Consider the following 24,699-nt stretch of genomic DNA (forward strand, 5'->3'; position numbering starts at 1 on the left):
GATAGAAATCATAAAAAGAGAATGTGAGGAATATATTTCCTCTTTTTGGAATTCCTCAGAATATGGTTAAATTGCCTCACAGATATGAATATATGTGCTCACATACCTAAAAAAAAATGGCTCTGCTGTTTTTATTGGTACTGTGTGATTTTTTTTAGCACCTTCTTTATCCAGTGCTATGATAACTACCTTAAGAGATACCTTTTATTTTCAACAAATGACTATGACCTTTCTTTTATACTAGACTGGAGAGAGAATTAGTTATGCTGAAAAAGTGAGGAAAAATGAACAAAGAAGAATTGAAAGGAAAACAGCTATGATTAACAGAGATAACTTAATAAACTTTTGGCAGCTCATCCAGAAACAGTATTACTTTAACTGAAATTTCAAAGGTGAGTTTTAGATGTGTACAAGTGGTGTGCTCTGTCCAATGCCAGGAGGCATCAGTTTTTTTGTTGATAACAAAAAAAAAAAAAAAAAAAACTTGCCGCTCACCTGGGTATCATAGCAAAAGAATTATCTTAGAAGGCAATCTATGTTCTTAATTCAGTAAAATACTAGTTAGTACGAGGCTGGCCTTGCTAAACCCTGTGGCGTCAAGGTGTTTGATAAAAGCAAGCATAGGCAGGACGGTCTCTGGGCTGTTTAGTTGTGCGAAGTTTTTAAAATCTTTGAGGTTTTTTTCCTTCTGAGGGCGGAGAGCTGCTCTCTATTTGGAGATGTAATTATCAGCTCCAAGAGCTCTTGACAGAAAATTTCCCCTTTTATCAGTCCTACTCACTACAGGAGGCAAAGAGCTTAGCATAAAAAAATTATAATTTTCACATGATGAAATACTGGAAAAATGTCAACAGTGTTTTGTAAGACGGAGGCACTACTCTCTTAACGATGCTTTTAAACTTGCCCCTTCTTAGCGAGTACGTAACCCTGCAAAACTGGCCGTGTGCACTGGGCGGTAGCAACAGAGCATCTCTATTTAGCAAAGGCGGGGGGAAAGGGGGCAAACAATTACAAGAGTGAGCTCAACTCCATGCAAAGTACTAAGGTAAAATCTTGAACAAAAGAATTATGGGAAGTATTTCCTTCTATTTATGTACAAACTAAGTTCTCATGTCATGCCAGCATAGTTTGGTAATTTTTGATTGAATACAAGTTTTCTAGATTAGCTGAATTTGACATTTTCTCAAAAAAAGCCAAACTCTCTAAGAGTTATGTAGCTGAAATAGCACCACTTAAAATTCTGATTATAGGTTTAAAAATGGCTGAGGAGTAGTGTGAGAGCTGCAGCACAGGCTAGGAACTTGTCGAAGCGGATGTATCACGCTGGTGATGTGAACTGCTGTGTTTTACCAAGCTGCTTTTCATACAGAAGTACCCTGTTTCTGTGCCGCTCCTTGAGTAGTTCTCTTCCGTGTATAATTTTCCCTTTTCCCAAGCATGCTGCTAAAATGAAAACCTGTGCAACATCAGTATCAAAGCCCTGTCTATCAACAGCTGGCCTCTCCCAGCCTTTGCCAAAGCTCATTGTGTTGGCGTACAGGCATTTTAACAAAAAAAAAAAAAAGTTGTATATTAAAAAAAAAAAAAAAAAAAAAGGTTACCTGTGAATGTACTTGACTTCAGGCCCGTTCTCAGTCCATCCCATCTCACGCATCTTTTTCTGGAGATGAACAGCTTTTCTGACCGCGGCTTCATACCTCTCATTCTGGCTCTGGAAATACTGATTTTCTCGGCTAAATACAGGGTCGCTTTCAATAGCTTCAGCTGTAAGGCAATACAGGACAGTTTATTCTGCTGTGGCCTTGCTGCAGGAAGCTGGAGTCCTGTTGCGACACATCTGCCGAGACCTGCAGGCTCCGTCTTGGAGCACAAGGTACCTTCCCTGGTTGGTGCGTAGGAGGTGACTTTATACCAGGAGAGTTTTTCCTCAGATAGAAAATGTTACAAATCTGGCTGTTTCTAATTGGTGTTCTTATGATTAAATGGTAGCGAGTGCTGAAATTATGAGTTTTGCGTAGAGGTGGCTACTGGTCAGAGCCGCCCTGGTACCTGCTGGGGCGTCCTACTTGGAAATGGCAGCTCGGCTTGGGACTTGACTGGACCTTCACAGTGTTAGGGAGCAACTCTTTGGCTTGCTCTTTCCATGTCAGTCTGGACGATCACACTGGTCCCTTTTTGCCTTGAAACCTTTGAGTCCGTTCTCAGTTAAGACGCACTTAATTACAGTAATACCATAAAGCACATAATTCCAGTTGCTTGTGCTCTTTTCATTCATTAAGACTCTAATACGGGTGTAACCACAGGGTCGAAAGAGCATCCTTTCCTCTAGTCGTTCTCAGCAAAGCCATCTTTCAGCCCGCACATTGCAAGCGAGACAGGATCCCACCCCCGCCAAGCGACAGACCCACCGTGGCGCGCGAGGCGTCTCCCGCCTGGCTGAGGAGGGTCGCTCTGCCTCGGTCAAAGCACAACGCGCGTCGCGCGTCTGCGGCGCAGCTCTAGCCCCTCTGCGCGTGCAGGTCTGCTTGCGCAGAAAGGCTTGTCTGCGCGCTGCTCGCTTGTATTCCAGTTTAACCAGTCTTGCCAGAAGCCTTGGGGATGAGAATAGGGACGGGGAAAAGCTTCAGAAAGGCAGCCTGGTGTAAACTGGTGGAGCTCAAGCAACAGGGTCATGTTGATTTACACCAGTGGAGGGCACCAACTCCGCTCTGCTACTTTTATCTTAAAAGACAGACAATAAGCAAATATCCAGGAATACAAAAAACAGCATGTGAAGGAGGAGCAGACCTTGTAGGACTGACTCACCAACGGCCCTCCGCATCCGAGTGTGCTCGGCACCGCCGTCCAGCACGGCGGTGAGCTTCTCCACGCTGAAGGAGGCCGTCAGCCTCTCGCTGGCAAGGTCGGGGTTTACCCCGCTGAGGACGGAGTCCTGCGAGTGTCTGCTGGAGTCCAGCAGAGCCATCCTGGAAGCCGAGCTGCTGCCAAGAGGGATGGGACTTGTTGGTAGTTGGCATCCCTTGAACTGGTGGTTGATGTCTTGTTCCGTTTACATGACGGTGACATTTAGTGCAGTGACAAATGGTTTAACTTGACTACAAATAGGTTGGCCAAGATTTTTGTGCTGGCACAGGTAGCCTGGCTGATCTGGGGCTCCCTTGCTCACCCCTGGCAAAGGCCAGCTGGCACAGGGAAGCTTTCTGCAACTATTGCAGAGCACTGTGGTCTGAAAAAAGAGATAGAAGCGTACTTTGTACTCAGCAGCAGGCCTGCCAGATCTTTTTTTTTTTTTTTTTTTTTTTTAAAGGGTTTACATAAGTGTTTAAGCACTGCCTTGTCTCTGCTGCAACAGTAGAGAATATGAAAGTTCAGGGTACTCTAAGGGCTCAAAATGGAGATTTTTAATGATTTATTTATTTATTTATTACATAAAAGCTTGCTTTGCTTCACTTTCACCAGCCTGCCCGTTCCCAGGATTTTATGAGAAAATAAGATTGGAACAACCCCCAGTTATATCTTAACGCCTATGAGGGCTTTTAAGCGCTGCCGATCGCCCCCCCCGCGGCGTTACGCGTCCCCACCACTGCCGCAGCCGGGACTTGCCTGGCCGGAGGCTCCCTGATGTCAGGTCGCGGGCGCCGGCCGTGTCCGCGCTCGGCAGCTCCTTCCCGCGCCGCCTCCGCGGCGTCCTGCTTCCTCCGCGGCTCTGCTTTGCTTTAACCTCCAACTTGGGAATCCTTTCGCTAGCAGGATTTTCAGTGCGGACGCTAATTCCGGCTTTTCTGATGTTCAGACCTCCGATTCAGGGTAGGTCGTGCTGTCTGGGCAGGGAAAGAGGATTCAAAGGGGCGCTCGGAGTAAACAGCAGCAACCCAAATCCGCCCTTGAGCCGCGGGGAGAAAGGGCGAGCGTGCGCAGGGCGCTCGCACCAGCCCTGCGCGCTGGCTGCCGCAGAGCCGTGGTGCCTGCGCGGGTGCAAAGTCCGCGCAGCCCGTCGCCCTCGGGGAGGCCGCGCAGCGGGCGCCTACGCGGCTCGGCCGCGGCCCCCGGCGGTACCCTCGTCCTCGGGGACGCCCGGCCCGGCGGGCTGCAGCTGACCTCTGCCGGCAGTTTCGGCTGTTACCCAGCGCGCCTCCCTGCCCCTGTCCCGAGGTTTGTGTTTTCCCCCTGTTTTCTGCACTTTGCAAGCAGAAGCGACTCCGTTGCACGCATCTGCCCAGTCGTCAGCTGGAAGGACGGGGGGGAGCACCTTCGTCTGCCCTGCTCGAGGTTTTCCGGACTGGGTTACTGAGCGGTTGGCTCTGCTACGGTGCTGTCCTGAGCTCTTTCTGTAGTTTGGGGTACTTCTCCCTCACCCAAAGCTGATTCGTCAGACAGGGGAGCGAAACACGTGCGCTTCGCCATACTGCAGAGCTGCTTCACCATGAGAAGCTGCACAAGGAGCGGGAGATGGATCAGCTAGTTTCACACAGCTGTAATTGTAAGCTTAAGCCTGAGCAAACCCAGCAGCTGTGAGGAGCGGCAATACCTCAAGGCAAGCGACTGTAAGTGCAGCGAGTACGTGTACGGGGACCGCACAGTGCACCTATAGATTAAAGGTGCTGCCAGCGCGATGGGGTGTTGAACATGGACACGCTCCTTGGTATCCCAGGCCATATCGCGCAGCATCACGTCCTGCGGTGATTTGGGGTTGCCAGCACTTGGGAGCAAGATACCTCTTTCTGAGGTTAACCGTGGAGCTTCTGCTTGCTCTGCTCTTTTCTTTTGGCTGGTGTCGGAAGTGCTCAGCCTCGTGCATGAGCTGTATACCTAGTGGCATTTTCATACAAATGGAGTCCACATGCCTGTGGGGTGCACGTGGAGCTCACAGCATATGGTAGGAACCAACAAAATCCACCAGAGCATATGACTGAGATGTGTTGGAAGAACAGCTCTACACACTGTTGATAATTTTAGTTCAATGTTTCTCTCTTCTTCCCTAAGCATGTGTATCTCAGGACTCCTGTTGAAATCACAGATTTCTTATGATGGCTCTATCAGCATAAAACTAGGCAGTCATTGGCAGTTTCAGACTTTTTTTTTTTCTTGCAACAATTTAAATGTAAAGAAATACCTAGGACAGACAGATGAGAACGTGACCTTCACTGTGGGAATACCCAGCCATGCCCTGTCTGAGGTTACAGCTAGCTTGAGGAAGAAAAGCTGAATTTGCTGTTTCTGAGACAGTAGAGAGAGAAGTAAATTAGGTAGGTTTAAAAATAAGGGTCCTGTAGTAAGCAATTGCATTGCAGCAAGCTATCTAACAGCACTTTAGGAATGAGTGCAGAGGAAAAGATAACTCAGCACGACACAGAAATTGCGAAGTTGGTACTGAAAACTCTAGAAATAAGGAGGATCCAAACAAAGGAGCAGTCTGATTACACCCAAAGGGCAGTTTATCTTTGAAGAACAGAAATGATTGTTTCTTGCTCTCTTCCACAGAAGGTGAACTCCCGTGACATGAAAGACTAACTTTGAAATCCGTGCGCTGAAGAAGGGACGTGGTTAGCGCGGCCAGTCGCAGGAGTGTAGTCCAACGAAGCCTCGCTGGCTGGGGCTGTCACAGGTTGCCAAAGCATTTTATGGTGTCTTACGCTCCGCTGCCGCCGGTCTCCCATCCTGCTGCGCCGTCCAGCAAAGACGTGCCCCGTTGTGTGGTGTGTGCCTGGGAAGTGAGGCGGGCAATGTGTCGTGGCAGCTCTGGAGAAAGAAGTGAGCTCCTACGGTAAGCTGCAGAGAGGTGGTGCAGCTCGAGAGGAGGTATCTGGGGGGTCTGAACCTCAGCTGAAGAGCAGACTTTGGTAGTGACCTGTCTCTGTAACAGGATGAGCTGATTGCCCGAATCCGGGGCCCTAGCGTTTCGGATATGGAGGGTCTGGAGCGCAGCAGAGAGTGCGGCAACCTCAGCTGATATCCGGTGTCAAAAAGAAAAGCATCATCTCCACCATTTTTCTGAATAGGAAGTTAATGCCCTTGGCATTAAGGATATCACTAATGAGTTGGAGAAGTTCTTTTAGTTTGCTTTTTTGCACTCAGTTTCAGTGCTGGATCTTGGATAGTGTGTGTGTGTGTGTGACCTGCATGTATGTGAAGCATCCTACTATAATCTTTCTTTTATTATCTGGTTGGTCTGAGTGACTTTGCTTGAATTATCACAGCTCAGATACTGTCTGTGGTAGTTGCTAAAACTGTTTTAAAATGTTTAAAAATAATAGAATGAACTCACTAGCATAAGGATTATATTTCTGTTCAAAACTGACTTTTCAAATTAATTCCAAGTGCAAGGGATTCCTTTGGCTTTGGTTTGCCCTGCTAGGTCAGTGGGCCTGTTTTGCTAGGAAGAAATTTAACATACAGAGTTTCAGTAAAACAAACTTCCATGCACAGAGCCCAATCCTGCATTTGTTGTGCCCTAAAACTTTCAGTAAATTGAGACGGAGTTTGGGAACAAGCAATAGATACAACCCTGGGCACAGGAGATGAAAACGGTTTGTTGATGAGTAAGTTAACACAGTACTAATGAACAAGTCGCTGTCGAACTTAAGTGATTTTTATTTTTGATCAGTTTATTTGGCTTGTTGTCTGCTTGCATCCTTGGAGCTTTTTGCAGTTTCTTGTGGAAAACAGCAAAATATACAATCATCACTTAGTTTAATGCACACACTTCTGAAGAAATAAAAAGTGTGAGCAGTGACAGCTGAGTACAGTTGTTATATACTTATAAGTATAAACACCAACACAGTATATAGGATATCTACCACACAGGCAATATATGCAGTGCAAAAAAATCATGTTACAGCAATACTTTGAGAATCTCTATCTTTTGATGTGTCACATTTCTTTAGGAAAGTGGTTTAGGGACATAGGAGATAGACCCAAAATTCAAAAATTCATTTAAAAGAAAACAGCACACAAACATTTTCCCCAAATCTCTTCCTGATAATGTCAACACTGATCATTTTTTTTCATTCAGATGAAATTCTTGCTGGAGTTAAGTAACTCTCCTGCAGCCTCGCAGCCACAGATGTGGCCACATCAAGAAACATGAGTGTCCAGCGAAGGTTTTACAGACTCTTGGTCCAGGTCCAGCACTGGAGGTAATCTTCAGCTCACGAAGGTGAGAACGGCTGTGCTTGGAAACGATGTGATTTTTAAGCGAATGCTTCAGCAGTAAAAGCGTCGCCCCCAAAGCGCTGTCGCGGAGGGTTCGAGCCTGCAGCCCTCGCCTCGGCCACGGTCTCCCCGCGCCCGGACGCGCGCCGCTGGGCTGCTGCAGCCCCGCGGCCGCTCCGGGGCCCGGCACAGCTGCCCAGCGGTGCTCGTCCACCGCCGGGTTGGTGGTGGGTCCGCGGCGTGCGGCTGGATCCCTGGTCACAGCCCGTGAGCATGATGCCGTGGTGAGCCGGAGGGATTTCTTCTGGCTATGTGAGTCCGGCCTGAGCCGGGACAGTGAGATCGGACCCTCGGCTTCGCTTGTGGGCCATCAGCTGAAAACGTACTAGCAGACGCTCCGGAGCGCTTGCAGACGGGGTTTGCATGCTGCCGTGCTCCGTGCGCCTTGATTCTTTTCAGATCATATTAGCAGATGCAGGAACGTTTACATCTGCAGCCTTTTCTTTGATCATACGAGTGCTCAGTTTACCGAGGCGTTTTGGGAAGGTTTTCCACCCAAGGACTCCCATAAACACCCCTGTCCAACACAGAGTGAGCTGCTAACACTGATTCCACTGGTAAGTAACAGCTTGTTTCTCCTGGGATTAATTTAATCTGTGGCAAAACTACGGGTTAATTTGTGCTTTTTCTTTCTTTTCTTTTTTTTTTGAGCTCTCTGATGAAGATCATTTAATCTGCACTATGATCCCTCACAACAGCCCAGCTTAGTAAATTCTATTTTGTTATTTAAATTGATGTTATTTGTGGGATATTATATAGCATTCTTTACAGCCATATAAAATCATTCTTAGCAACACCTTTTTCTCTTGAAGAAATTTGGGTTTTTTCTCCCCTTGAAAGCCAAAGTTGCGACTCCTTCCTTGTGGGTTGAATTTTAAACTACCTGAAAAACTGCACGATTAGAAAGGACATAATAGCTCATTTTCATTTCAGATTTTGTTTGACCCATAGTGACCGTATGCACTGGATTTCTGAAACAAAAATTTGTTTAGGATAAGCATGATGAATGTAGGGTTAAAATCTGCCACAGAGGTAGTGCTGTGAGATGGAGCTCTCGAGATCTGAAACTGGGCTAAGGGCTTCTGCGATCTCGCTGTCGTAGCGGCCACGTAACTGCATCGCTGGGCTTGACGCTCCATTGAGTAGCTCAGATGTTTTCCTCGAGCTACCAGGTTGAGCAAGAGTCCTTGAAATGAAGTACACTGCTGGACTGGAGGGACTGGAGAATAAATTAGTAAGCTTTTAATTAACAAAGATGTGGTAAATTCCCAGTTTCCCTTTATTCACATATGGATCCCAAGGAGATATGGAGAGTAGATATTGTTTAATCAGGTATTACCTTCCCAGCTGGCTGTGTCCACTGAGTTTTGCTGTTTAAGAACCAGTTTTCAAAGGCAGCTGGTGAGTTATGTTGTCTAGGATTTATACCAGGGCTGATGCGAGAAACAAGAAGCTGAGATATTCCTGAAGAAGTTTTAGCTCTAGATGAGGGCACCCTCAAGGCACAGGTGCATGTGGAGAAGAGTCCAGGAGTTTTGCAGATTTTCTACTCAGGTGTCCCATAAATGTGGTAGGCTCTGGCCATAAATGGTGCAAAGACACCATTGACCTCAGCTTTGCTCTACTAGCAGCCAGGAGACTTTCAGCTTTGCAAGGTGGCAGCCCTGACCTCTGGGAAAGGGGATAAGAAGCACTGACAAATAGTTTTGCAGCAGTATCTATGGGCCGTAGCCCCTAGCACATAAAGATGTCAGCTGTGCTCCAGGATTGGGCAAAGAGGTTGACAGGAGAGCAGCCTGATACCAGTGTGACATTACCACCCCTCCGTCAGTGAGTGTTTTTATTTCCTGGGTTGCTAAGGCAGCACATGTCCAGCTGCTGGGTGAAGGACTTAAACTCAGTAGTTCAGGAGCAAGAAGTGGTTCATCTCTCTGCCACTCTGACCTTTCCCATCTGCATGGATCTACCACCTGGTCATTGAGCCAGTTCCATGAATACTCACATTGAAAACACTCAGCCTTTGCTTTCTGCATGTAGCATTTTCCTCTCACTTGGAGCATTTGTGGTATAGTCCAACGTATTTTTTGCCTGCACACAGAACTGGCTAATTCACTGTATTCAAACAGGTTTGAAACTTGGTTGGACTGATGCTTGTGAAGAACTGTGGCACTGTATCTGCCAATGCTGAATGGGTGTAGGGACACAGAGGTTGATATTTCTAACAGTTTAATAATAGCGATGTGCTGCTGAGACGCACAACATCCATGAGGCTTGACTTGCGTAGTGGTACAATACCTGTAACCCGTGGGAAAGCCATTGTGGTCACCTGGGCTGTTCTCAGTGATAACAAGATTGCCCCTTTCGGTTGTCACGTAAAGGTTTCCACGAGGCTCTTCAGAGCTGCAGCTGCCCTCCTGCTACCCTGCGCTCAGCAAGTCCTCCTCTGGTCTGAGGCAGGAATCTCCCAGCCTGTGGCAATGCTCATCCCTCCGCAGGCTTCTCTGGCTTAAACATGCACTGTTGTCTCAAGAGTCACCAAGAGCTAGCTGGAGGTTACCGTGCACCCACAGTTTGGGGGGAAAGTGACATCATTTCTCTCTGCATCTTCTCATGTGAGTATTTCTTCTAGTGAATACTGCACCTTTTCTGTTATGATACCTTCCTGGGATGCGAAAACTTTTTTTTATGCATTCTACTGGAGCAAGCGTTAGTAACAGTAAATAGCCCCAAAGATATGGTTGTGAACATTCACCATGTACAGAGATGTCAGCATGCGTGTGTTAGCGCCATCCTCGGTACGATCCCTTTTGAGGTTTGGCAGAAGCTACACTGCTTTCTCTTCCCCGCTCACTGTCGACGTTCTTCTCAGGTTTTCTTTGACTTTAATGAATTCTGGTGCATGGTCGTCTTGCTTCTCTTGCTCTTTCTCCAGCTGAAATGCAAACAGTCACCATTATCTGTGCCCACTCAAGGATAAGAGTGCAATTCATTAACTATGTTCAAATGGTGGGTTTCATAAATGCTCAGGGTCCAGTTACTATTGCCCAGAACTGAATGACTGTGTAAGTCACGTGTTGACTCGTTCTGTTTTTCACTCTTAGTGTTTTTTTTTTTTTGACCCACTGATTATTTGTTCTTTTCTCCAGTGGAAAAGGTGGAGAGTGCTCCTCACTCCAGAACTGGCATGAAAGAAGGGAGGAGGTTTGAATCCTTCCAAGGAAAGGAGGCCTGTGAGCCTGGGAAATGCTCTTACCATTAGGTTATCATCTAAAGGTTGTACTGCCTCTCTTCTATATTCAGAGTCTTTATGGATCTATCCCTAAACAACCTTTTTCCATATTCCTGATTTTTCTCTGAGTGTTGGGCTTTGATTTTTCAGGTGGTCTTAGCTTAATTGATATTGTTGCAAGGGACCTCCTGTGCTATTAAATACACCCATTTTATCTGTTTCGAGTGCAAATATTGGCAAATGGTATGGGGAATTACTTTATTTTCAAAAGACGCAAGTTAACTTGCCCACCCTGCATGTCACCCCACCTCCCTGCTTGCTGGCCCCTGGTCTGCTCTGGCTGAGGAACTCTTCCCCCAGCAACGCCCCAGTATGATTTTGGCCAGGATACCTGTTAGGAACTATGTTCCATGGCTCCCATTTTATGCAAGGGTAGCAAAGCCATGCTTTGAGTTGAGCCTCACCATACCCATCTCCCCTCTGGTCTGTTCCTTGTATGGGGGTTAGGATAACCTGGGGACGCCTGAAAACACAGTTCTACCTGATCCAGCCTCTGGTGCCTCTTTAAGAGCTCTTTTTCAAAAGGCGACTGCAACTTCTTTGCCTCTTCCTCTTCCTTCTTCTGTCTGATGAGCTGGTTTCGCCGTCGGTGCTCAAGCACCCGCTGCAGCTCTGGCTTGCTCTCCACTCCTAAGCCTCTGTGGATAAAAAGCAGATATATTAGTGCCACAGCACCTTCACCCTGCTGTGTAGCCACCAAAAGGCTGTCCTCAGCATTAAATGGAAACGTGGGGACCTGGGCCACAAGTGGGTCTGCAAGGGTTTGAGCATTTTGTGGGGAGCCTGTGCCTCGGCAGCCACGGCTGCTGCCCTGCAGCGTTGGAAGTTTTGTGAACCCTGTTCCCTGGGCTGCTGCAGCTTGCTTTCTTGGGAATGGAAATGGCACCATCCCTTGCCTCTTGCCATTACCAGTTTTAATTATTTCAGCAGCAGCTGCTTCAGCTGCATTTAGGGAATATTTTTTTCCCACCAGCAGGGGTAGGTGTTGAACTGCAATAATTGTCCTGGCAGTTCATTTCCTCCCTGTGGCATCCAGATTTGCTTCAGAGCTGAAGATTAGAGTGAACACCCTGTTGACACGGAGAGTTTGGGTTATAGGCCAAAATGAAAGGTCATTTTCTCCCAGACGCAAGAGCATTTGCTGATGAAGGAGACACCTGGCTCCCATTCAGCCCTATCAATGCATCTTAAAATGGGACTGCTAAAATCCTGTTTTGTTAGGGGTAGGATCACTGGAAAGGAGGCGCTGCAAGGACATGTTAATACACTTCAGGCATAAATATGCGGCAAAGTGCTGAAGGAAGTCCTCTGAGCAAACTTCATAAACCTACACTTCAAGTGTTGCCATGTCTGAATTTAAACATTAAGATTTACTTTTTGCAAATGACCTGGCCACTGTCCTAGCAGCTGCTGCTCTCCTGAGAACAAGGAAGTAGATAAGCATGTGTAGGAATAGATGTTAATGTGGAACAAGTCCAGATGTGCTTGGCGTGGGTCGTGGGATGGTTCCCGCCCTTCTAAGATATGGATTCAATGGTCCTCTGTGCCAAAAGGAATCAACCTCCTGTAAAATTCATAAACTTCCTGGCTTAAATCACTAAAACTGGTGACTCTCTGTCCCTCTGTGAATCCTAACCAGAGAGGCAAAACCCTGAAACTTCAAAGTCTAACATTTGCTGAAGTCGGAGGAGATCTGATTCTAACTGCAGAGTTTTGTATATCTGGAGAAAATATGATAAAAAAGTGGTTGAGGTTGTATTTACACGTGATGTCTTCTGCTGGGCTCTGCTGACAATAGCAACTGGCACGTAAATAATCTTGCAGAAAAACAGAGAACTGAAATAGGAATTGTGCATTCTACCAGAAGTAATTGACTGAAGTTGTATTTTTTAAGGAAAATAAGTTGAAGACTTCATAAGTGTCATGCATGAGGAAGGACTGGAGCCTGACCACTTCTGTGGGCTGGATTTAATACCGTTTCAATCAATGGGCTGAGGCTATTTTACATTCCAAGGAAATACTCTGAGCACAGATAACCTGTATTCACAGGACAGAGCCTGTAAAACGTGGGCTATTCTGTGTTCCTCTGCAGGAAGATCGCTCTCGAGGCGAGGAGATGAGTTCCCCTGTCTCACGGATGAAGGCTTGCCAGGGTGTGTGGCCACGCTTGGCAGGGTGGGAAGGCTGGGGACACCACCTCTTGGAAGGGGACCTGATCTTGCAGTGAGGTCCATGTCTGAGATCCCTGCAGCCAGATGAAGAAACCTTGGTGGGGTGAGTGGGCATCCATCACGGGCCTTGCTAGCAACGCAAAACTTCTTGGTGTTGGAAGGTTTCTACTGACCGAAGGCTGGCTAGTTTTTAACAAGGTTAACAGAAAGCAGAGACCTCCAACCTTGTGGACTTTGTAGCTTTTTTGGCAAGATGTCAGGCACTGAGGTAGTACCTAACATTGTTAGAAATTTAATTGGCAGACAGGAGAGGGAAATATTCTCCAGATGCAGCAAACCACTGCACTGTTGCAACATGGCTGGGGGACCAAGGTCCTTGGATGCTTCCAGTACCTGCGTTTGGCATTGCTTCCCATGGTCGACTCTTTTCTCGTTTTATAGCAGGACAAAATTCACAGTAGCATAAGCAAAGTTAGGAGGAGGATTGGCAGGAGAGCTTTTATGATGTTTTTTTAAGCCAGAAGGAACTCAGATGTTACAGAGATGCTGCTTCCAAAGCCTGAGAGAAAGTAAATCTGCCCTGGCTTCCAGGAGACACTGCTTGTAATGTTGCCTTTGGATTTGTTACTGTTCTTTGATTTAATTGGCCTGTGCAGTTAGTACCCAGAGGTGTAGGCTAGGATAAGGGGTTTGTTGCACGAGCCGCTCACTTGAGCTGCTCCTGGGTTCTGCTTACGGGGAAAAAACAACAGCAAAGCTGAAACAAGAGCAAGCCATAGGTCCCTCTCTCTCCTCTTCCCCTTCTCTCCCTCTGTAGTAACATATAGCAGGAGGCAAAAATGTTGCTTTTGACAGTGATTTGCAGGATGTTTACAACTGCTGTTCCTCCTTCCATTTAGGATATCCGTGTCAGCTTGGTGGCTTTTGTGGACCGGCTCTGACAAACGCTGACAGCGTTTGATTGTCTTGGAACCCAGAGACACCAGAAGAGACTATTAAAATTGATCTAAATCTGACAAGGCTCCAAACCTAAGCTGGATGATTAAAGGTTTAATCGCTTCCTGTTTTTAAATTAGAAAAAAAAAAGAATAAAAAAAGGGGTAAATATTTGGTTAAAGATCCAACAGTAAGCAACCAGCAAAGGTAGATTCCTGTTTGCAGTAGGCTTTGTTTTACGTATTTGTTGAAAAATATTTGGGAGACCCGAACATGAGCAAATTTAAATGGGTTTCCACAACCAGTGTTTCTCTCTGAGATGTACAGGACTAAAAGGAGAGGGCTGAGGAGATGGCAGGATGGTTATAGTGGAGCTGCCTTCTGCCAGTGTCTGACGGGAAATGTGGATATAATATAGTGGTGGGCATAGGACTCAAACAGCAAACGATGGTGCACTTCAGTATTTGCCAGCTTGCCCTGCTTGGTGCCCTGAGGGCTGTACCCTGTCTATCCTGTCACATCATCCTGCTCATCCCCTTGCTGTCCTGCCCCACGGTTTAGCCGAGCACCTCCAGGACCGCCCTACTGCAAGGGCAGTTGTTGTTGTCCCACATCCTGTTGACACCAGTCTCTGCTCCACCTTGAGCCTGACCAACCAACCTTATCTGACAGCCACAAGCTTTTGGCAAACAACAGCTCATGTTTCCTTGTTCATCTCTACTGTTTAAGTTGCAATGGTTTTTCATGCTTTGTTCCCTTGTGATTGTGGTTACACGGGAATTACATTCTGGGAGATCAAGGCCAAGGTGTGGTGAGCCTTTAGCTGAGCAGCATCACTAGGCAGGATATGGTCACTATTAAACCAGAAAGTTTTAAAAATATCCATCTGGGACAGTTAACTCCACCTCAGTAGTGGGGGGCTGGGGTGGCTGAGGCATGGTAATTTTGTGTTTCCATGGCTCTGTGAGCTCCAGAATCAATCAGTCAGACCTGAGCCCAGCCGATGTCCGTATTAATTGAGGCAGCCACTGGCAGGCTTGGCTGCTGGCTGGGTATGGCTCGTCCTTGTGACGACTTAGTCCTCTCCAAGAGTCTCTGTTCCTTTTAATTAGACAGGCAAAGTGTGGTCATGTCAGAGTATTTCTAAGTATTCAGCAAGCTTCTGTAAAAAGCCACAGATTTCTTGCTGTGTTAAAAAAAAAAAAAAAAAAAAAGGCTTGACTTTTTTTTCCCCCTTCACTGATGTTCAGGCATTTCATTTGCTGTAAAGTAATGATGCAGATATAGGTCCTCAGTCCCTGTCATCATAATCTTGATGCCATATTTGTATCCCCAAAGAGTTAAACTGGCGTGACAGGATGGGAAATCAGGAATGCAAATTTTAGCTTTATCTTTACCTTAGGAGCAGTTTGATTTTTATGGAAATAGGGATTAGCCTTTTCCCTGTATGTGTGATCTCCCACTGATGCTATCGCAGCTCCATCCAGCTTGCCCCTCTTACTGCCTCTGGATTGACCCCAAAGCCTTAAAGCACATGGGAACGCAGCACATTGGGATGGACTTGGCAAGCCTCTTCGCGTGAGTCACGGAGATGGAGAGATCAGGACAAGGGAGGGAGCCTTCATATGACACCGAGAAGGGGACAGCGGGGATGCCTTGCATGCAGAGATCTCGGCCCAGGTATTTGCAGCTTCCAGAGCTTGTGGCTCGCGGTGCGGGAAAATAGTGAGCAGCTCCAGAAAGGACCTGACAACGCCTCAGGATGGCAGAGGCTTCCAGTCTTTTTCTTTCTTTCTTTTTTTTTTTCATGGAAAAAAAATGTTGCTCAAAGAAAAGAGAAAAGGGGCTACAGCAAGTTTTATCCTGTGTCTGAAAGTGGAGGGATTTATCGTGTCCTAACTCGCAAGCCGTCTCTGGCCATTCAGCAGCATCTGGCTGACGAGCTCAGACTGCTCAGCACCTCGCAGACCACTTCGGTGGCAGGTGGGGGCCTCCTCTTACCTTTTGTGGTTCATCAGCAGCTCTCTGTGCAGCTCTTGGTGACTCTTTGAGGCTTTTACAGGATTTAGGAGCTTTTTAGGTTTGATAAGATCCGGGTTCCCATCTATGTAGTCTGGATGACTCAGGATATTCCCACTGTCTGGTTGTTCCCTCTGTACTTCGGTGTACATTGATGCTGAAAGAAAAGAGAGATGTTTGCACTAAAACTCGAAACAACCGCTGATTTGGACTGCGCTGAGCAGCTGCCTGGGTTGACCTGGCCAATGCTGTCAGTGCCCTAGCGCGGCAACGGGGGTGCTAGGATATGAGAGGATTTCAGAAACATGGGCCCAAGGAAGTACTTCTACATAGTACATAATGTATCTATATAGAGACCGATTGCAGATGCAGTTATCCAAAATTTCTTGTCAATGTATGGCTTTGCTGATATCCTACTGGCCTGATATTCAGGATCCAGCCCAGTGCCAAGGAAAGCATAATTCGTATATGCAGTATGTGATCATGCTGTAGCAATTTTGTATGTTCTGCATGTAAGAACAAAGGTCTGCTATTTCTTAAGTGACGGCGGCTTGAATTTCAGGCAAACCACAAGGCTGTTGATATTTTCCAAATGTTCTCCATTTCTCCAGTACAAATACACACACACACACACACACACACACATACGCACAAAGTGAGTGCAAAGCACACGTTACAAGACAAAATACATGCAGTGTACTGTGTCTTTAAGTGTAAAGTGCATTTGGGCAGACTATAATTATGCCAGTGTGCAGTCTAATCAGGCGCCTAGAAAAAGCAATTTATTCCTAACTACTCACTTGAAAAATTTGGAATTTGACCAGTATGAACAAAAGTCCTGGGAAAAGCGTGTAGGCAGCTCCACCTCTGTAAACGTCTCACCATTATAATATTTTGAGAAGACTAGTGTGAAGTTATATGGGTTGGTGGAGCAGCAAGGAAAACTTGTTTGGTAGTGTTGCCTTTCTCCCTTATTGTAGTCTTATGTATAAAAACCTTTTAAAAGAGAAATCAATAGATAAAGCAAGAGCAAGCAGGTTAGAGTCGGTCTTTCTTAGTCAGCAAGTACTTACCCAGTGTAAAGTGGGTTGCAATCAAACAGAATTGGGTAAGAAAGAATACTGCCGAAGAAACGATTCAATACCAAACAACTTCTTTTTGAATGTTAATGCGGCCAGTGCCCTACTGCTTTGGGAACAAGTTAAAACAAATCGGAGCCTGTTACCGGAGTGTGATTGGCGGGAGTTTGGTACAAATTTAAAGGAAGCCGGAACCAGTGATTCCTTGTATCAAGTTATTTTCCTCTAGGATGATATGTCGCTGTTGGCCCTCGAGAATTGGGGACAGGCTGGCTCGTGCCCTTGTGGGGCCAGACTGCACAGGCTCAGGTGGCTCAGATTCTTCAGTGCGTGCATCGAAGAACAGCCAAGGGTTAACACAAAACAACTTTTTTTGGCCAAGTTTCGTTAAATGAAAACTAAATTTCAAACAATGAGAAAACACAACAAACTTTCACCGAGGTAAAATTGCCTTTTTTTTTTTTTCCTCCTATTTCCTTTCTTGAGGATCTTTTTTTGTAGGAGAAAAGTAGGAGAAAAGGCAGAGGAAAGACAAGAAAGGGAGGTGTAAAAGCAAAGGTTTGTTTGGGTGGGAATGAAATGGATGAACTCCCATTTCCAATGGCAAAGCAATGTGTTCCCTGTTCCTCAAACAAGAGAGTTTCTCCCTGGAGTAACATTGAAAAATATCAGATCTCTTAAACAGAAAATACCATTTCTGGACAGCTGTGCTAAAAGACTGGCTTTAGTGTCACCGATTCAGCCTGTCGCCCCTTTCTCAGTCCCTTTGCCATCATTTAGAAGAGAGCTACCCTACCCTGCATTTGGTTTGCGTGATGGCACAAAATCCTGTCACACTGGTTATGCATCGTTTTGGGGTGGAAGCAGCCAGCGAACCAGCAGCTCCAACGTGGCCAAGCCTGGAGGTTTTGAACAGGCTAATGTGGTTATTCGCAGCAGCATGTAGCAATCCAACATTGCATGACCAAGGCTTGGAAAATAGAAGCAATTTATCAGTCTATTTACTGAAGACGGAGAGGGAGCTTTCCCCTGAAGCTAGCACAAATGCCCAAAATGCTGGGAAGGGAGGAGTGGGAGGAACTGAAATGCACTGGGAGCATTTCTGGCCAGGTGGCTGTTAGATCAGCACGCACAAGTCCTCACGATGGCTGTAATTCGCCTGAGCAGGACCCAGCAGGTAGCTTTTAGCTTCATTTTCACTGTGCCAGATCTGTCCTGGGGTGTGCAGATACCCTCAATGAGGTTCTTACTTCCAGTGGATATCTGTGCTGCTGCTGCCCCCCAGGTCAAGCGCCATGGGTACCCGGGCTGCTGCCCAGGCACAAGGTCAAAGCACTGACCTTGTCCCAGAAAATGACTGGAAGGAGCCTTGAGCCTAGTTACAAACAGCATTTTATATCTTCAGAGGACCTTAATCTGTCACAATTCAAGAAATATCTTCATTTGCATTGAGCATAAAAAGAAAAATAGGAATATAAAAGCATTAGTGCTCCTGAAACACAGCTTAGGGTTATGCTGGGAGTAAGGACAGGGCATCCTTTCTTCTGCAGTTTGGTGGATAGAGACCCAATGCAAAATGTTTCTAGTAGAGTAGATCTATCATCTTCAAGACCTGATGTAATTCATATCCATGTATTGAGGAGATAGACTGCTATCAGGCTGCTTTTTGTCATTATTTATAGCGCTGGAGCTGTAAATCAAGCCAGGTCTCTGCGATGGATTTACAGCAGGATGCCTGGTTTTGCATGATGCAGCTGTAGATCAATGAACAAGGTTCTGCTCTGGCACTTCCTTGGCCACCAGCATAAATCAGCAAAAGGTAGTAGACATTTTTATACTGCTCTTGGCAAGATATAAACAAAAACTACATGTGCATTTTAACACCCTCTGCTGTGCTCAGAAAGTCGGCGTGACCTTTCAAATGGAACTGGTTTGCACTGTTGTTTAAAAGGCAGCGTGCTTGTTTTTAAAATGCTTTTCCTTTCCTCATTTCTAAAAGTCTGAGGCTTTCTAAGAAAGGTACGTTTCTGAGTCAATTTTCTATATGTCAGAAGCAAGACTGCCTGGATGAGCAGGCCAAGGCCACAGGTACTGGCAGGTATTTGGGCTTCACACCCCACATGACTCATCTCCCAAGCGAAGCTGCAAAACGAGCTCCCAGCCTTGCTCTGTTATCTAGGAGACCTCACAGGAAATATTTAGCATTTGACTCTTTTTTTTTCCCCAGTCCTGCCCCAGCACGTACAAGTGGCTGGAGGAGAAAAATGACTTTTTAAAATCTGTTCTGATTTAACCTGAAGCCCCAAATCCTGCTTAGACTTCCTAGAAACCCTTACACATCTGCCCCCACTTTGTGAGATTTGCGATGAAATCACAAGTCTGCAATCCTGGCAAAACCCATTTCCGCTTCCCATTACGCTTTGCCCAGTCTCTTGGGAAATGGAACTTTGAGCATCTTTGAAAACCTGAACATAGTAAATAACTGTAAATAAATAACAAATGAGAATAATTCACTACACCCTACTAGGAATGTAAAACGTGGTGTGGTGCTGGGGAAGCCGAGTGGCTTTTGTCTTAGTCTCCTAAATCCCAAACAGACCTGCCGGCCCTTGGGGTGCTCTCGAGTCCCTGCCCAGGGTCAGGCAGGGAGATGGGGGCTCAGCTGCATTTCCCTTTGCTGCTGCTGCTGCTGCATTTTGGAGATAACCTTCACGGAGCATTTATTTAGGATTAATCGCCCTGTCCCTATGCGGCGGGCAGCCTCGCGAGCCCCTCCGTGTTGCCAGCAGCCCCTGGTGCTGCTCGCTGTGCCCTGCTGTCAGCTGCCTCTGGTTTCCTTGTTCGCTGTCCTGCTGGGATGAAAATAATCCCCAGGAATGTTAAGGGGATTAACGGCCCCGGAAAGGGCAGGTAGCCGGAGGGGTGCGTGGTCTGGTTGCAGCTGGCTGCCTGGCTTCAGCAGGGCCGGGGAGAAACAAGAAAGAGATGGAAAAGAAAATTAATCTGGAGCTGTCATGTTTAAAAAGCTTTAGGGCAGGGGTCTGGGCTCCTGCCCAGCACCTGGGGATTTGCAGTGTTTTAGGAGAATGGAGGGTGTAGCAGGGACATCGGGGTTCAGGCGCTTTTTGCAGGTTTTCACATGAGATTCCTTCCCTGCTGCCAGCCGTCCCCTGTCCGTCTCTTCTCTTCAGCCTCCCCACCGCGGGGTCCCAGGCCCTTGAACGTGGCTTTGGGGTGAGCCTGCATAGCGGGTAGCAAGCACGTCTCCTTCCCCTTGACTTCTGTTTTGCCAAAGCACCGCCAAGCTCTGCTCGCTCATCATCCCCCCCCGCAACAGGCGCTCGCTCCGGCCCCTTGCACGTCCTGCAAGCGGAGTTTTCCCATGTTCAGCACTGTGTGCAACCCCGTGCTGAGGCGCTACTTCTCTCTGCAATGCTGTACGACTGGTTTCCAGAAGGTTTAACTTGCAAAACCACTGATGTTATCTTCTGCAGCACAGGTTGGTGTTTAATTTTAGCTGGAATCTATAAAATAAATATTGTTTGCAGTCTCTTACTTCTAGTGTCTGTACTATTTGAGCACTGATTTTCTGATTAGACCATCTAGGGAGAAGTTTTTCAATACGGGTAAATAGCTAGAAAAGCACCAAACTGCTCTTCCTCAAGTATTTTATGGGATCACTTTCTGGGCGGAGAATGTCATTGGCATAAAAATAGGCAGAAGGCATTATTCTGAGAAGGGGATCCAGCATCAGGTGATATCACTGTTCATTATTTTGTGAGACCCCGTTATTTGGTAGAAAAGATGAGACTGGAGAAAATTTCCAGGGCTTTCCCGGATCAGGGGTTGTAACACTACTAGCTTGAGGGACCATTTCCTGGACAGGAATGATCACTTAAAACTATAGTTACAGAGAATAATCTCTACTTTTCTGAATGCTTGGGATTTATTTGTAAAAATGTATTTTTCAAAGAACCAAGTTCAGGACACATGCAGAAAATAATGCTGAAAGAAGCTGGGTCCTTACCTGGTCCCGCAGGTAAGGAAACTGCAAAATAACATACTTAGCATGAGGCATCAAAGCTAGCCCAAAGGTATTTACACAAGTAATCTGAGCCTGTGAAATAACTTGAGTTTATGATATGTACAGCTGAAACAGTGGGAAAACTTCCTTTTTTTTTTCTGGAATTTTTTAACCTATCCAAGGATTTGACATTTCTGTTCTGACCTGAAGCTGCGTTGTGTCTGCCAAAGTGTGAGTACTGAGTGCACCAGCTCTTCGTGGTGCCTCCAGTGCCCAGCTCTGCTCCTCCCAAAGCCTCGTCTCGGCCTGGCTTAGCACCTTGTTCGCTGACAAGGCGAAGCAGACTTTCTGCGTGTTGTTGGAATCACGGTAGGAACATCAGAGCAGAGCACTTTGTGACACCATCTGGGAGAAGCTTTATAAATGGGGGAAAAACTAGAAATAGTTTGGATGAGCCAATGCTAGAAATAAATACAGTACAAGGAAGATGCTTGACCTCGATTCAGAGGCACAAAGATCTTATTTCTTCATCTTTCCCTTAGGAAGGCTCCAGGTGTGCGGGACTGTCCTCACCCACGCTGCAAGGGCTTTATGCATTAGCATTAGCTTGTGAGCAGATGGCAGTAACTCTTGGGAGCCCAGGATCTTTGCGCTAGGCTCGGTTGTTTAAACACTAGGATAGTGGCCGTACACGCTCACTTCCAGTTGTTACCTAGAAGTTAACCTGTTCTTTTTAGAGCGTGGACTTCCAGCACCTTCACGTTAGAAAAAGAGAAGGGGAAAAAAGTGATTTGCATGTGCAGTGCCAGGGGCCCTACAGGTGAGACTTCTAATGTTCTCACGCTAGAAGTTCATAAATCTTGGTGGAAAGACGAAATCCTGTCGGCGAGAGGAGCCAGCTGATGTTTTGGACTCCACGCACTAGGTGCGGTAACGTCCACCGCAGCACTCTGCAGTTGCGTTGCTGTGAGAGAAGGCAACCCTTGGTCCGCCGGGAGAGTTCCTGACGTGCTCTGTGCTTTAATACTCAACAAACATTTTTCAAACAATAACTATATTTTCCACCGTCTAAAATGGAACTGGAGTTAGGCCCTACTGCTTGTCCCAGTGCAGCGTAATGACGGAAGAGGTTATGCTGTATGTTAAGCTACAGAAAAGGGTTAAGATGAAGGTTCATCTTTAACTTTGGATTCTTGAATTCTTGGATTCTTGAAATTTGCTAATTTGCACAATTTTCCTAAAATTTGTACATGGTATTTTAGAATTACAGAATAACTGAGGCTGGAAGGGACCTCTGGAGATCCTCTAGTCCAAGCCCCTGCTCAAAACAGGGCCAACTTAGATCAAGTTTTTCAGACCTTGTCCAGCTGAGTGCTGAATACCTCCTGGCATGAAGGGTCAGCAATTATTTTAGTGCATTTCTGAAACAGGAATGTATTGGAAATGCTCAGGTGCAGGCTGTGGTGTATCTCAGCATCCTGTACACGAGTCGTGCAGAAACCCAAGAGAGGCAGTACATAATCCATAGGAGACCGCTTGCACTTTTACCTGCTGGTTATTCTGGAGTTGTCTTGCACAGCTTGATTCCTTTTACATCCCTGGGTGTATCCTACACATGTAGCCTTGACATTTCTCAGGCCTTTAGAGGAGATTTATGTAACATTTTCGGTCGTATCGAGCAACCTGGCACATCAGCTTGTCGATGGTGGATGCTGATGCAGAGACTTTGGCAAGGTGAAGCATTGGACAAAGGCAGTTGTTTTGACTCTTGTTCTAAAATCACAACTTAAGGAAGGGAAATATTAATTTGTTGCAAGTCTAGTAAGTTTTTCTGCCTTATAATCCTCATAGCAGTGCCAGGGAAGGAGGCTGTTAGGATATACTGAGCTAGCTGTGCTGAAATCATCTGATGTTGCTGCCAGCTGAACATCTCCTGTGCACATTTACAGATGAGAAAAAACACAGTGGGGTTTTGATGGTCTTGCAAATCTGGGAAACTTGGTTCATTTGCTGGACTAGGGGCTCTCTCCCGCATTGCTGTGGGGCCACAGGACAGTGAAAATTGAGGTCTCTGCTCCTCAAAGGTTTGCGCGGCGCGGTGAGCCTGGCTTGCTGTGCTGCCCGCCCTGCGCGAGGCTCTGCCTCCGGGCGGACGAGCGATGTGGTTCTGGGCTGCTCTGATCCCCCAGGCCGGGACATTTGCTTTCCAAAGCCATTTCCTGCACAGTTGGTAGGCTCAGAGAAGAACGAGGTACCAAAGTGCCGTCGTTACTGGGCGAGAAGCGGCTGCTGCTGCAATTGGGGACGAGCTTTTGGGTTTGCTGAAACCTTTAGACAGGCGAGTCAAGGCTGCAAAATGCATCTTAAAGCAACAACTAATCTGCAAAAAGGAGCCCAGCCAGAACAAAATACCAGTCGTTCCTTCACATTAGCTTAATGACTGCAGTGGCTTACTGCCTTGGCGATGGGTAATAATAATAATAATAATACCGGTGTGGCGAGCCCAAAGACTGGCAGATGCTACTTCGTCATTATTTCCTTTGCTCGCCCTGCCCAGCGCGGCCGGCGGTGTCGCTCGGCGCTCGGATGGGCGCTGCGAAGGGAAGGGCGAGCGCGGGACTGCTGCCCGCTGTTCACCGATAGCGCTGAATAATTCAGCGAGCCTAATTGTAGTGCTCGTAATGCAGCGGGGCCGGTGTAACTCGAGGCGGCCGCCGCGGCTCGCGGGGCGCCGAGGCCGAGCCGCGGGCAACCTGCGGGGCGCCGCGGCCGCGCTCGGGGCGAGAAGGCGGCGAGCAAAGGGGCAGCGCCGCTTCAGCAGCGAGCGGCCCCTTAGGGAGGGCGATCGTTTGCAGGCTTTTTTCCCCCCGGTTGCCCTGATTTCCATGCAGCTGCGGCGAGCGCCGGGGGCTTTCCGGCGGGACGGGCCCAAGCGGCGGCCCCGCGGCTCCCGTCCCCCACCCTCGCCGGCCGGCCACCCACTGCCTCTGGCTTCCCCCTTTCCATGAAGCACTTGTGCATGTCGGTGCCGCCCCCCCCCCCCAGTCCAGCCAGTTCTCCCTACCAGTATGGCCAGCGCTCCCTGCTCCTCCTGGCAGCACTGCGGCGCGGGACTCAGCACGGCCGCGGCACCCGCCGAAGCCGCCCGAGGTTGCGGAGCCTGGAGGCCTGTGGAGCCTCGGGCAAGGCGAAATCCAGCCCGGGTTCGGGGCGGCCGAGCTGCCGGTGGGCAGCGGGGCTCCGCGCCGCGCCGGCCGAGCGCGCGAACGCTTGTGCGGGTCGGCGGCGCCAGCAGGGTCCCGGCTTTCGGGAGGCAGCAGAGATTTTGCTGGTTAATAATTCCATTTACATGCGTCAGACTGCGATAAGGCAGGACGGCAGGCCTGGGATCCCGTGCTCTGTTAACGATTAACAAGGGATATCAGCCAGGCGCCTTTTGGAAACGGCGCGGGGAACAGCTTATTTCCTTTCTGTTAAGCGGTGACAGATGCTTAGCAATCTTTTTGATAATCGCAAACTTACTTTTAATACATCAGCAAATATTTGCTCTGGGCATTGGCCAGGGTAGGATAGAGGCACGGCGCTGCAATCATTAATGAATGTTTTAAGGTAGCTCGGAGGTATTTGGTTGGGGGGGGGGGAAGGAGAGCCTCTCTCAAGGTGCATTGCCGGGGTTGTATCAGCGACGGTGCCCGTGCGGCGCGGTCCTTTCCAAGAGGATCGTGCGGCCGGGCGCACGCGGGGCCCCTGCGGAGAGGCAGAGACGGAGGAGCTGCCGCCCCCGAGCCGGGCACCGAGCTGCTGAAGCGCCAAAGGAAAACAAAAACCAGCCTCTCTCGAGCAACGCGGCTCGGGGCTGGCTCTGAAGTGCCCCCGGGGCGCGAAAGCCGCTGCGGGGCAGAGCAAGGCGCCGGCCCGGGGCTTACCTGCTCCAGGCAGCGCGGCCCCCGGGGGCGGCCGGGGGTCCCG

At 47.8% G+C, this 24,699-nt stretch overlaps 3 protein-coding genes across 5 annotated transcripts in view; 1 reads left to right on the top strand and 2 right to left on the bottom strand.

Annotated features, from left to right (window-relative positions):
- The window catches only part of ACOX2 (acyl-CoA oxidase 2), an 18,599-nt gene extending 14,544 nt beyond the window's left edge, over positions 1 to 4,055 (bottom strand). The window contains exons 1-3 of one of the 2 annotated variants that reach the window (XM_085309794.1): positions 3,604 to 4,055; positions 2,806 to 2,978; positions 1,602 to 1,764 (exon numbers count right to left, since the gene is read on the bottom strand). In XM_085309794.1, the coding sequence (XP_085165920.1) occupies positions 1,602 to 1,764; positions 2,806 to 2,965 (323 nt within the window). In that variant the 5' untranslated portion in view covers positions 2,966 to 2,978; positions 3,604 to 4,055. Of the gene's footprint in view, positions 1 to 1,601; positions 1,765 to 2,805; positions 2,982 to 3,603 lie in introns of both variants that reach the window. The other variant, XM_085309795.1, reaches the window with a different exon arrangement.
- The window catches only part of KCTD6 (potassium channel tetramerization domain containing 6), a 37,061-nt gene extending 22,350 nt beyond the window's left edge, over positions 1 to 14,711 (top strand). The window contains exons 4-8 of the transcript XR_014896449.1: positions 5,482 to 5,764; positions 7,013 to 7,769; positions 9,591 to 9,824; positions 10,359 to 10,485; positions 13,572 to 14,711. The gene's annotated coding sequence lies outside the window, so the exon portion shown is untranslated. The remainder of the gene's footprint in view (positions 1 to 5,481; positions 5,765 to 7,012; positions 7,770 to 9,590; positions 9,825 to 10,358; positions 10,486 to 13,571) is intronic.
- Positions 6,568 to 23,880, bottom strand: FAM107A (family with sequence similarity 107 member A). 2 transcript variants are annotated; one of them, XR_014896450.1, is made up of 4 exons: positions 15,610 to 15,784; positions 10,983 to 11,139; positions 8,552 to 10,144; positions 6,568 to 8,431 (listed from the first exon to the last, which is right to left on the bottom strand). XR_014896450.1 is itself a non-coding variant. In XM_085309801.1 (4 exons), exons 2-4 carry the CDS (start codon positions 15,777 to 15,779, stop codon positions 10,037 to 10,039), a joined length of 435 nt encoding a protein of 144 aa, XP_085165927.1. In that variant the 5' UTR covers positions 15,780 to 15,784; positions 23,795 to 23,880; the 3' UTR covers positions 6,568 to 10,036. The 2 variants fall into 2 exon arrangements, 1 of the variants encoding a protein (XP_085165927.1); XM_085309801.1 differs by adding an exon at positions 23,795 to 23,880 and having other exon boundaries at positions 6,568 to 10,144.
- Positions 23,881 to 24,699: the final 819 nt, after the last annotated feature.

This window comes from Rhea americana, unplaced genomic scaffold (genome assembly GCF_003343005.1).
Source record: "Rhea americana isolate MKP2758 unplaced genomic scaffold, rheAme1 scaffold_303, whole genome shotgun sequence".
Taxonomy (NCBI): Eukaryota; Metazoa; Chordata; class Aves; order Rheiformes; family Rheidae; genus Rhea; species Rhea americana.